Source organism: Phocoena sinus, chromosome 8 (genome assembly GCF_008692025.1).
Source record: "Phocoena sinus isolate mPhoSin1 chromosome 8, mPhoSin1.pri, whole genome shotgun sequence".
Lineage (NCBI taxonomy): Eukaryota > Metazoa > Chordata > Mammalia > Artiodactyla > Phocoenidae > Phocoena > Phocoena sinus.
The window spans coordinates 14258033-14271610 of record NC_045770.1 but is presented as its reverse complement, the minus strand read 5'-3'; the positions used below and the strand labels follow the sequence as shown (position 1 = coordinate 14271610).

The following is a 13578-nucleotide window of genomic DNA, read 5'->3' as shown; positions in this document are numbered from 1 at the left end:
ATGGCGATTCGAAGTTGCCATAGTAACGTGGCTTCTTTCCAGAGCCACACCTGGACTTGCTCACTTCAAGTCAGCGATTCTTAACTCTCAAGTAGGAGTTCATTATTCCCGTTTGCTCGAAAAGGAAGTCGGACAGGCTTTGAAGAACTTACTATTTATTTTTACGGAATTCTGCAGGACTTAATCGTCTTGATCCCCTTGACTCTAAGCCAGAAGTCCTTTTTACTCCCTACAGATTATTTTATTTGAATGCTCTCAGAATAGATTTCTATAAATTTAGAGTTCAGAGGGACCTAGGAGATCATACAGGATCAGTCTGTGAATAGATAAATATGTATTAGGCCTTCCTGTCAATTTGTGCCTCAAGACTGTTTGGTTCATGTTCATTTATTGTGTGTGTAGCTATTAACAGCATCCAGTTCAGTACTTACCTAAATTGGGTGTTTATTAAATTGCTGTTGACAGTGGCAATGATGAAATCATTACAAAAAGGAGCTGAGAGTTGTGCCACTTTTGGTTGGAACAGTGAGGAAGTGCTTGAAGTGAAATGAAGAGATGGTGTCACATTCTTCTGGAAAAGAGATGGGATGGTACCCTGCTCTAATCATTAGTCAACCTATTCTCCTGGAATCTATGTATATTTAATGAAAGCAAGAGAGGAACGAAAATGTGCTTCAGCTTTTGGGAAAGTTAATAACTTTCCGCTTTTCAACTCCCTTTACTAGACTTGAAAGCTGGTAGTTTTCTCTATTAAGAAGGTAATGTAAGAGTATCAAATGGAAGAGGTGATACTGTTCCTTCAAAAGAGTCCCCAAACTAAGTAGTTGGTTGTGCCCAATTCTCAGTTATTTGAAGCAATGTGGAAATTCATACAGGTTTATTTATCCAGTAGAAACTAATTCTATCCATTATTGACTTCCAGGCTGCCTCTAAGAAAATTTTTCAGTGAAGATAAAATGTATTCCCATCAGTTTTCTGTGACCTGCTATGTAAAAATTTTAGATTTGCATAAAAGCAAATTATATAATTGTAATGCTTTATTACTGAAGGTTATTTACATAGTGTTTAAAGCACAATAAAAAATAAGTTACAATACAAAAGTTCTCTTCAAGTAAAAGACACTGAACAGCCACGCTATATTAACCCTTGAATATTTAGCCAAGACACAAAAGCTACAAGTTTTGCTGGAAACACCTTCCATGAGTTTTTAACTACCTCTTTACACTTATGGAACATCACGCAGGCCATCTGTTTGAAGAAATACCCAATTACTATATTTTCAAAGGTTGAATTATACAGAAAAATAGAAAATGTGAAAGGTAATATAAACTTTAAATCTAATTTTTACTTTCAAAACTGGGTACTGAAACTGTACTTTTTTAGACAGTATAAAAGGCAAAATGAGACAGGTATGGAATGCATTTCAGAATCAAGGTTCACATGTAAATTATACCAGGTTTTTTTTTTTAGTATTGGAAAAAATATCAAAGTTCATCATCTTTAAATACAGATAAACTATTTGGAAATTCCAGTTTTAAAAGAAATAACATCTTCAGCCTAGTTGGTGAAAACTGAAAATATCAAGCTGTAAACATGGGAGGCAGGCGGTAGGGGGAGAGGTTCCTAAACATTTAGATGTTTTCTATTCTTTAAGTAAGTGCTGCAGTAGCTTAAGTTTGGAAAGACACTGGAAGACTAGACACTTTTTGAAAAGTACTCTTCTTTCCATGACCCACTTATAAAGTTTGTTTTATCTACTAGTATAAGAGAAAAAAAAAAAGTTGGTTACATTCTGTTAGTTTTGGTATTTCTTTGCCCCCAAACCAAATCCTCCCCCCAAATAAGCAACTGAATTAAAAAATAAATAAAAGAAAAAATTTTAATGTCTTCCAGTTCTCAGAGCTTTGTATAACACCATACAAAATTATTATCATTTAGGGTGATTTTTTTCACTAGCCCTAAATTTTTAAATTGTAATATACTCCTTCAGAAACTCCATTTAACTGCTTAATGATTCCAGTCTACAAATAAGCATAGATTTTGCTCTGTTGTTATAAATAATTGAACTGGGGGAAAAGCTATAGTAAGCTAAACAGTCATTCACTGCTCATGAAAGATCTGAGCTGTTGATTGCTTGTCACAGCAGAGAAAAAAGGTGACAAGCAATTCATCTTGAGGTGGCCTTTGTCAATCTACTAGCATTTCTGTAACCTTCCCTAGTTACTCTGTGGTTTAGACTTGTACTACTGTAAACCTTGGATCAATTGACCAAAAACAAAAACAGAAACCTGCCATCTAGGGTATTGAAAGAAATTCAATAAAATAAGATGTGTCCCATACTTAAGGAGAGCCATAAAAATAAACTGTTCTTTAACAGGTTGAATTTAGGATTTTCTGTTAATCAATCAAAAACAGGTGGGAGAATCAGCTCACCTTTTAATTGAGAGTGTGAGAAGGAAAGACTAAACATGTTAACTTTAGTAGCAAGAATGCTGCTCTAAGGAAACTAATATATTAAAGGAAATGTTATGACACACAAGTTGACTTTTATCCCATTTGATGCCAATATATATGTATACAAATCATAATCCACAAGGAGTGTTTAAGGGCAAAAATGTAGCTTCCTAGTATATAAAAGCTAATGAGCATTTGAAAAAAATACAATACTTGTACTCTGAAATTAAATAAAACCTTAGTAACAGGGCTGTGTGTGAGTCTGCTGGTATCTGCTCAAGAAGGGCCCTATGCTGGCACCAGAGGAACGTTGCTTGTCTAGGTGGTTATATACTGCAGAGCTGGTTGGAAGACAGGTCACAACTGGGAAAGCCAAAGAAAAGCTTCCATTAACACCAACTTATCTCAGGGTTCTTGTTCTTGGAAATCTTCAGCTTCCTGAAATACAAAACAAAAGTTTAAATGGATAATGTATATGGCAAGAGTGCAATAGGAGTACCTGGCATTATGAATACATATATATATGATCTATTCTCCATCGTGAAGGAAAATATTCGTAAGTATATTTGTCCTCTTCTAACTTAACTTTTAAAAGAAATTTCCTGATCCTTATTACATATTTCTCTGAGTCAGTGTCCTTAATTCATAGTCTCTGCCTTGCATGGACACTTGGATGATCCATAGCTGCTCACTCACATGCATTCATTCCTCTCTCTCTCTCTCTCCCCCCACCCCACCACCACCCCAACCCCTTTATTATAAACAAAATCAAATATACAGGGGCTTCCCTGGTGGCGCAGTGGTTGAGAGTCCGCCTGCCGATGCAGGGGACACGAGTTCGTGCCCTGGTCCGGGAAGATCCCACGTGCCGCAGAGCGGCTGGGCCCGTGAGCCATGGCTGCTGAGCCTGCGCCGCGGCTGGGCCCGTGAGCCATGGCTTCTGAGCCTGCGCGTCCGGAGCCTGTGCTCCGCAACGGGAGAGGCCACAACAGTGAGAGGCCCATGTACCGCAAAAAAAAAATCAAATATACAGAAAAGTAAAGAAGGCAGTGTATGGAATTCACTATCACTTAATTTTAAAGTTTTTTTTTTTTTGCCTTATTTGCTATAAATACATATATTGGTGGGGGCTAAAGTTTTTAAAACAAATTACTGACATTTTAACCCTAAATACTCCAATATGCATTTTTATAATAGGGATATCTTCCTGTGTAACCACAATACCCTTATTATAACTAATAAAAGTTAATAATTCCCTATTGTCCAGATTGAAATTTTTCATATTAAGACTTGCCCAATGTCCCCCCAAATCTTTTTTATAACTAGTTTATTCAAATTAGTATCCATCCAGTCAGGGATCGTACACTGCACTTGATTGTGTTACTTCCTTAAACTTCTTTTTTTTTAAATTAGGGTATAATTGCTTTACAATATTGTGTTAGTTTCTGCTGTACAGCAAAGTGAATCAGCTATATATATACATATATCCCCTCTTTTTTGGAATCCTTAAATTTTTTTCAATCTTAAACAGCCTCCATCTTTATTTTCCATGACTCTGGCTTATTAGAAAATCTGCTTGATTTTAAATATAGCCCTTGGTAAAAATCTCTCTGACACCATTTTTTTTTTCTAGGTTTACAATAGAACAATTTTTCTCCATATTCTATTTTATAAATCCTTGAGAACTTTCACTGGAGATTTAGGCTATAAAAATGTGGCTCTTTTTGCAAATAATAATAGTGGACCTACTTCAGAGAACAGAAGAAATTGTGTTCATATGAAAAATAAATCATCCTACCTTTTAAGCCTAATAAAGCTAAAAACTGGAAAAACAAAACTACACACCACTAAAATTGGATTCATAGTCCCAATAACTAAATGAGAGTAGTAGAAATCAATTCCAAATAATACAAAAGTTCTCCTGTCAAAATGTCAAGCATATCTATTGGGTCACTCTCTTAAATGGCATGATTAGTTTACAATAAAACAAAAGAATAAAAGCAGATATGAATTCTTTCATTAAAAAAATGTATTTACATGTTGAAAGTTAATTTATTATTCTTTATGGTGGTAAATATAACCCCAAAGCCTCAAATAATCATAGAATTCTCTCAGCTTTACTGGTAGTAGGGTCTAGCTTCCTATCCTTTGCACAAAACACACTCAAAGGGGAAGCCATCGATAACACAGGAGAAGCCTTTTATCTCTCTGCCCAACTCCTCTAATTTCATACAGGAAACACTTATCATATAATCTGGGAGATCCACAGTAGAAATGAGCCATATAAGAAAGCTAAGGAGGGGCTCCCCTGGTGGCACAGTGGTTAAGAATCTGCCTGCCAATGCAGGGGACACGGGTTTGATCCCTGGTCCAAGAAGATCCCACATGCCGCAGAGCAACTAAGCCTGTGAGCCACAACTACTGAGCCTGCGCTCTACAGCCTGAGAGCCACAACTACTGAGCTCACGTGCTGCAACGTATGAAGCCCATGTGCTCTAGGGTCCACGTCCTGCAACTACTGAAGCCCTTGCCCTAGAGCCCATGCTCCACAATAAGAGAAGCCACTGCAATGAGAAACCCGCGCACCGCGAGGAAGAATAGGCCCTGCTCACCGCAACTAGAGAAAGCCCGCGCACAGCAACGAAGACCCAATGCAGCCAAAAAAAGCTAAGGAAAGAAATGAACCCCTTTGTGAAACTTACCATATAATAGTGTTAGTCTGTGTCTTCTAAATAAACAGAAACCTTTTTTTCTTGGTTGAGCTTTTCTTCTTCTTTTCTGTAACATAGAAGCAGAAACCAATGTCAGGGGAACAAGACCAGAAGCAAGGGAGGCAAATCCTACAAAGGTTTAGGTGTGATATATTCCCCCAAATTTGGGGAAGAATTGTATGCACCTGGGAGTAGATCCAAGCTTAAAGAGCACTAAACCTATTAGCACTATCTAATAATACACATACCTCCACATGACCCTGGGTATCTGAACTTAGACACTTTACAGAATATTTGTAGAAGAGAATATTATTTTGGAACTCCAGGTTTAAAGCAGACACCTTAGTTTACCATTACTATTCTACCTCTAATTCAACTTCCTATTCAAAAAAGAAAAGCATAAAATAAAAAATAAAACAAACAAAAACAAAAAAAGACTGACCTAGAAGTCAACTGTATTGATCGTATTCTATCCAAACCAACTCAGAGTTGGGTTCATTAGTCTCCTTAAAAATCAATTCTATTTACTATAGTAAATATTTCTTGAGGAAAAGAAACAAATGGTGCTGGGACAGCTCAAAAATGACAACTGCAAAAGAATAAATTTGAACTACTTCACACCATATACAAGAATTGATTCAAAATGAATCAAAGACCTAAATGTAAGAACTAAACTGTAAAACTCTTAGAAGAAAACATAGGCATAAATCTTTTTGACCTTGGATTAGACAGTGGTTTCTTAGTTATGACACCAACAAAACAAGCAACAAAAGAAAAAAAGATAAATTGGACTTCTTCAAAATTTAAAGGACACTAATCAAGATAGTGTAAAGGCAACCCACATGAGGGGAGAAAATAATTGCAAATCCTATATCTAATAAGATGCTTTTGTATACTCCAAAATATATTTTTAAAAACTCGTAGGGCTTCCCTGGTGGCGCAGTGGTTGAGAGTCCGCCTGCCGATGCAGGGGACACGGGTTCGTGCCCCGGTCCGGGAAGACCCCACATGCCACGGAGCGGCTGGGCCCGTGAGCCATGGCTGCTGAGCCTGCGCGTCCGGAGCCTGCGCGTCCGGAGCCTGTGCTCCGCAACGGGAGAGGCCACAATAGTGAGAGGCCCGCATACCGCAAAAAAAAAAAAAAAAAACCTCTTAAAACTTAACAATAAAAAGACAAGTAACCTAAATTTAAAGTGGGCAAAATATTTGAATAGGTGCATCTCCAAATTAGATATTTAAATAGCCAATAAACACATGGAAAGATGCTCAGCATCATTAGGAAAGTGCAAATGAAAACTTCAGTGAGATACCACTTCACACCCACTAGATGACTATAATCAAAAGAACAGACAATACAAGTGCTGTTGAGGTTGTAGACAAACTGGAACCCTCATACATTGTTGGTGGGAATATAAAATGGTGCAGCTGTTTTGGAAAACTGTCTAGCAATTCCTCAAGAAGGTAACACAGAGTTACTACATATCCCAGTAATTCCACTCCTAGTTATATACACGGGAGAATTGAAAACATATGCCCATGAAACTTGTAGATGAATGTTCATAGTAGCATTAATCGAAATAGCCAAAAAGTGGGAAAAACCTAAATGTCCATCAACTGAATGGATAAATAAAATGTGGTCTATGCATACAATGGGATGTTATGCAGCCACAGGAAGAATGAAGTACTATAACATAGATGAACTTTGAAAGCATTATACTAAGTCAAAGAAGCCAGACAGGGCTTCCCTGCTGGTAAAGTGGTTAAGAATCCGCCTGCCAATGCAGGGGACACGGGTTCAAGCCCTGGTCCGGGAAGATCCCACATGCCGCGGAGCAAATGAGCCCGTGCGCCACAACTACTGAGCCTGTGCTCTAGAGCCCGTGAGCCACAACTACTGAAGCCCGTGCGCCTAGAGCCCCTGCTCTGCTACAAAGAGGAGCCATGGCAATGAGAAGCCCGCTCACCGCAATGAGGAGTAGCCCCTGCTCGCCACAACTAGAGAAAGCCCGCGCGCAACAACGAAGACCCAGCACAGCCATAAATAAATAAATAAATAAATAAGAAGCCAGACATAAAAGGTCATATATTGTATGATCCCCTTTATATGAAATGTCCAGAACAGGCAAATCCATAGAGACAGAAAGCAGATTAGTAGTTGTCAGGGGCAGGTGAGGGAGGAAAATAGGGAGTGATGGCTAAAGGGTATGGAGTTTCTTTTGTGGAGGTGATGAAAATATTCTGGAATTAGTGGTGATGGTTACACAACTTTGTGAACATTAAATAATGAATTCTATTATATGTAAATTTTATCTCAATAAAAAAATATATTATGCACCTTATATCAGCATGGCTGACTTTGCTAGGCACTAATTCATAGAGCCCCTGCTGACAGCCCAGTGGTTCTTAGAAATGTATGCTTTACATTAAAAGTGAGGAATATCCAGGACTTCCCTGGTGGCGCAGTGGTTAAGAATCCGCCAGGGGACAAGGGTTCAAGCCCTGGTCCGGGAAGATCCCACATGCCGCAGAGCAACTAAGCCAGTGTGCCACAACTACTGAGCCTGCGCTCTAGAACCCGCGAGCCACAACTACTGAGCCCACCTGACACAACTACTGAAGCCCGTGCGCCTAGAGCCCGTGCTCCGCAACAAAGAGGAGCCACCGCAGTGAGAAGCCCGCGCACCGCAACGAAGAGTAGCCCCCCTCGCCGCAACTAGAGAAAGCCCGTGTGCAGCAACGAAGACCCAACGCAGCCAAAAATTAATTAATTAATTTTTTTTAAAGTGAGGAATATCCTAGAAAAGCTTTATATAAGTAAATTTTTATAATATCAAATCCTGCATAGTAAAGAAAGCTTATAATAAAATCTTCTGTAAAATTAAGAAACTAAAGTTACTAGACCCACAGACATAGAAAACAAACTTACGGTTTGTTTGTTTGAAAGAGTGGGGAGGGATAAATTAGGAGATTGGAATTAACATATACACGCTATAATATATAAAATAGAGAACCAACAAGGACCTACTGTATAGCACAGAGAACTATATTCAATGTTTTGTATTAACCTATAAGGGAAAAGAATCTGAAAAAGAATACATATATATATAAATCACTTTACTGTACACCTTAAACTAACACAACATTGTAAATCAACTACACTTCAATTTAAAAAAAGCTAAAGTTACTAATTCACGCCCTAACTTATCCATCCTGTGAATTTGAATTCTTTTATGTAAGATTAACTCGAGAGGAAGAACATCTGTCCAACAATTATTTAGCCCCACTATAAAATACCAAGAGTTGCCATAAAACAGTGTTAAAAGAAGACTTTCCCAGAACTGCCCAGCCTTACGATTTTATCTCCACCACTTTATGAGCTCTTTCAGCCCGTCGCTTTTTCCGGAAATGCTGGAAGAGGACCACCACAATTACTATTATGACCATCAGTGCACAGGCGGAGCCAATGGCCAGGGCCAGGAAGTGGATCTCAGAGAAGCGTACTGTAAGGAGAAAAGATCAAGTTGGGGTTCTGAAAAGAGGAAGACTATAATGAAATCTAAAGATATTCATCCTTTTTTTAAAAAATAAATTTATTTATTTTATTTATTTATTTTTGGCTGCATTGCGTCTTTGTTGCTGTGTGCGGGCTTTCTCTAGTTGCGGCAAGCAGGGCCTGTTCTTTGTTGCCGTGCACAGACTTCTCATTGCGGTGGCTTCTCTTGTTGCGGAGCACGGGCTCTAGGTGCGTGGGCTTCAGTAGTTGTGGCACACGGGCTCAGTAGTTGTGGCTCACGGGCTCTAGAGCACAGGCTCAGTAGTTGTGGCGCACGGGCTTAGTTGCTCCACGGCATGTGGGATCTTCCTGGACCAGGGCTCAAACCAGTGTCCCCTGCATTGGCAGGCGGATTCTTAACCACTGCACCACCAGGGAAGTCCCAAGATATTATTCCTTAAATGGAATCATTTAAGGGGTGTATTTTCATCTTTAAATGAAATCTTCCTTTCTTCTACGATATTAATTTTGTAAAGTCTAGTAGCAGTAGAAAAGCCATACAGGGATTTCCCTAGCAGTCCAGTGATTACGACTCCGTGTTTCCAATGCAGGGGACGCAGTTTCAATCCCTGGTTGGAGAACTAAGATCCCATATGCTGTGTGGTGTGGCCAAAAAAAAAAAAAAGTAGGAAAAGCATACAGACTACTTTAGCGGTTCTCAAACTTTGGTTCTAGGAGTAGCAGCTACAGAATTACTTGAAAACTTTGAAATGCGAGTTCTATCAGGCCCCACCCCAGACCTAATGCATTACAGGGGGCACCCAGCAATCTGTTTTCATTTGTCCTCCAGATGATTCTGATGCACGCTAAAAGTTTGAGAACCACTTGGCCAGTTGATCTACCTAGTGGGGTAAAGTTATTGCTGACCTAATCGAATCCAGTGTCTAAACTATTTCTCCCCGAATCCTTCTCTCCTCTGTCATGCAGTCAGTCATTTATTCAGGCTTATTAAGGGCCTATTATGTTCCAGGGACTCTGATGGAAATACAAAGCCAAAAGAGACATTACCTTCAAGGAACTCATGCCCACTGGAAAGATAGACAAGTAAATCAGTAACTATAGTCTAGTGGATATATGATGCAAGAGAGAACCCAAAGGGAAGGGTCCCTAAACCAGGCTAGAGTCTGTGAAGCCTGGGTCTCTTAATTTTTACCTTGATTTCTGACTTAAATTTCAATGAACCCTCAGAGCCAGAAAAGACATTAGAGAATATCTAGCCCAGGGGTTCCCAGCCTGGAGTCTATGAAGGAAGATGGGGGGCGGGCAGGGCACAAGCCCACAGAATCCATGTCATATTGTGTGTGTACATTGTTTGTGGTAAACAGGGGTTATGGCATTCATTAGGTTCTCTAAGAGTAGTGATCCCAATATGTTGAAGAACCAAGTGTTCTTATCTACCTGTTCATTTTGCAGGATAAGAAACTGAGAGCCAAAGACATTACATTACTTCTTTCAGTACTCAAATGACTTCTCCAAGGTCATACAGCTCTCTACTGTTAGGGCCTTGAAGGATGATACTAGGAATGAAAGGAGGAAATGATACCACTTTATAGGCTTTTACATTTTGGGTAGTAATGTTGTGTGTTGGTTAAGAGCATACAGCAGAGACAGCTAGGTTAAAGTACCAGGTCCTAAAAAAAAAAAAGTACCAGGTCCTGTGTGATTTGGGGTAACTAACTTCTTTGAGCCTCAGTTTCTTCAAGGTATAAAATAGAGACAACAATATTCACTTCTTGAGTTCTTATAAAATATAAAATCGCTCATGTAAATTGTTCCACGCTGTGCCTGCACATAATAAAGTTTCAATATATGGTAATTATTATAATTTTCAGTACAATTCAAGAGTTTGGGGGGATTTATTTTCATTACTTCATTTTATCCTCACCATAATTTTTGCTATATTATTCTCACTTTACAGGAGAAAAAGAAAAGTTATTTACAGCTGGTAAACTGTAGCAGTGACTCAAACACAAATTTACAACTTGTAAGTTTTATGGTCTTTGCTTTTTGTTGTCTGGCAGTTTTCCAGGTTGTCCTTTATAGAACTGCAGGCAATACAGTGCCTTCGTTTGGAGCACAATTTTGGAGACAGAGATGCTTGGGTTTGAGTTCTGAGTGACTCTATTTATGAGCTCCATGACTTTAGACAAGTGACTTAACCTCTATGAGCATCGGTTTCCTCATTAGTAAAATGGGGGGGGGGAGGAGCACACTAAGAGCACAACAAAATGATACAATATGTAAAGATTAGATATGATATGTAAATCCCCTAGCACATGGGAAGTGTTCAATAAACAATAACTACCCTTACTGGGATCTGCCTCCAACAGTGGTTGTGAGAATTAAATGAGATAGTACATGTCAAGAACTTTGGTCAGTGCCTGATGTAGAGTAGGTACTCAATAGTACCTTGTGAATAAATGAGTGAATGAATGGACCTATTGTGTTAGCCTTTTATCGGAGGGTTGCTTCCTCTCCCTTTCACGATCTCAATGCCATTTTTGTAACAGATTCCTTAGGTTCCTTTATTTTCTGTTTCTTTCCACAGCCAAACAAAGCCTTCCTCTTTTTTACCCCAGGACTCTTCACTCTCCCTCTGCAGTTTCCAGATCCAAAGGGTTGGTCCTTCTCTCTACTCTTTCAGCCATCACAAAAGTTTGCCCCTCTCTTTTCTACAAGCTCTCACGCTTTCCAAAACGATTTTTCTCTGCATCACCTACCAGTTTGCACAACGCTGAGCTGGATCTCCCCTATCAGCCCATCAACATCAGGTGGGTTCTTCACCTGGCAGGTGTATGTCCCATTGTCATCAAACTGTAGCTTCCAGAGGAGGATGGAGACATCATACCGCTCAGGGTTCCCATCCCAGACCACCCGGTCCTTGAAACGCCCACTCATGGGTCTGAAAGGATCCACATGGTAGTAGAAAACCTAGAGAGGAGAAATGGCCAAAGGTCTTATTTGGTACCTGGGAAGGGAGGCTGAGATGGCAGGACCTGAAGACAAATGCCAGCAAGCCTGACTGCCCCATCTGCAGCTCTCCTGCAAGAACCTCTTGCTTTCCCCTTCGCCAGCCTCTCAGTTCTGTCTGTTGATTTGTTTCCCAGCTTTACCCTGTGCTTGTTGCTAAGAAAAATACAGGAAGGGCAAGGAGACATGGACTGGCTTATTTTCCTAACCAAGGGACCCTTACTTACAAACTGCTCAGGGCCCCCATCTCGAGGACGGAAATTCCAGGTCACTGTTAGAGCATCACCCACAGGGGCAAAGCTGGAGAAAGTGCATTTTAACCGAACGTCGGTCCCATTGACAGCCTCCAGCACACGGGGAGTGTAAATTTCCACAGCTGCTATTGGCCAAAGAGCTGCAATGAAAAAAAGGGAAAGGAAGGGTTAACAGGAGATGTGTATTAAGAGAATTTCTGCTGACACTACCAAAATAAAGGTCTGAGTAGGGCATCAAACAGAACTGAGATGCCTCAGCTCTCACTCAAACTCACTTCACCCAGAGTCTACATACTCCTACCTACATGCAACCTTCACCCTCCCATTCCTTAAACACCTACAAATACCACACAGCGCTCTCACTTTCTCCAAAGCATGATACCCTAGCCTCATGGTACCCACTTCAACACTGCTGTAAACAAACTACAAACATCGGCAAATAAAATTGAAAGCAGAAACAAAACATCAGAACTAATCAGAACATGAATTAGACATGTATTCAGATTAGGCATTGTATGTTATGTGTCTGATGGTCCCCTAGCAGGTAAGTTTTCCAGAAAGTGTCCTTGTTGTGTGAATTTCACACTGTTCCTAGTCTTCTGCAGAAACTGAGTTAATCAGTCCCAGACAGTTTAGCTTGCCTGCGCCACTGGAACCTTTATACCACATGGCATTTTTTTAGCATGATATTTACATTTAGAATGTGCGTGTTGGGGCAGTTACAAAGCCCCAGTGGGTCTCTCTCCTTAACAATCTCAGCTTTCCCAGTGCTGCCGAGAGCCCCAGGCAAGACCCACACACAGAAATCGAAGTGCTAAGTTCTGCCAGCAGTGGGAGGTTGAGAGTAGCCACAAAAAATGGTGTGTAACCTGAGATTAGAAAACTCTCTCTGTGCCTGAATCACTGGCACCTGAGAACACACCTAAACCTGTTTTTCCAAAAGCAACTCCCCCAAAACAACCCACCACTTCAGTTTCACTAAAGTCAGAACTAAAATGAAATGCAACTGTGGCTCAGGCTCCAAAGAGCTCCAAAGCTCTTGCAACTTCTTCAGCAATTAGCTAACTTTATAGGGTAGGCAGTGAAGGAGGTAGGCTCAGAGAAGCCCGCGAGCTCTTACCTGTGAGCTGTATGCCGAGGAGAAAAAGCACAGCACGCATAGGGCTCTTGCCATACATGAGGGAAACCCAGCCCTGGCCCCAGAGACCAGACCGGGCAGACGGAGCGTTCCAGCACCCCGCCAAGGCCACTCCAGGAGGAAAGCGCACGGCGTTTTTCCGGAGAGGGGAGTCAGTCCCTCACCTATGGGAACCTGAGCACCCGTGCCTGTGAGTCATTCCTGCTCTGCCGGTGCTGGAATGAAAGGTGGGGCCTCAGCTCCCAACGCCCTCCTTCCCTCCTTCCTTTCCTCCCTCCCACCCTCTGTGCTACAAGCGCGTCTGCAGAAAGTCCTGTGCAGTCCTGTCTTAACTTTTCAGTTTATCTGGACCCTGGCCTCTGGATGGCCTTGAAAACAGCCAGAGGAGGTGGTGCCCGTCTGAAATGTCCCAGGCTGCTTTGGTTCTGGCCCACACACACACGTTTTTTTAAAAACAGGTTTCAGGCTCGTCTGAGAAGTGAATGCTGAACCTACCTG

The 13578-nt window shown here is 40.7% G+C and overlaps 1 protein-coding gene across 1 annotated transcript; it reads right to left on the bottom strand.

Moving 5' to 3' along the window:
• Positions 1 to 862: 862 nt before the first annotated feature.
• Positions 863 to 13330, bottom strand: MPZL2 (myelin protein zero like 2). Its single transcript, XM_032640639.1, has 6 exons — positions 13063 to 13330; positions 11916 to 12082; positions 11439 to 11649; positions 8518 to 8665; positions 5157 to 5232; positions 863 to 2892 (listed from the first exon to the last, which is right to left on the bottom strand). Exons 1-5 carry the CDS (start codon positions 13118 to 13120, stop codon positions 5169 to 5171), a joined length of 648 nt encoding a protein of 215 aa, XP_032496530.1. The 5' UTR covers positions 13121 to 13330; the 3' UTR covers positions 863 to 2892; positions 5157 to 5168.
• Between the last annotated feature and the right edge of the window lie 248 nt (positions 13331 to 13578).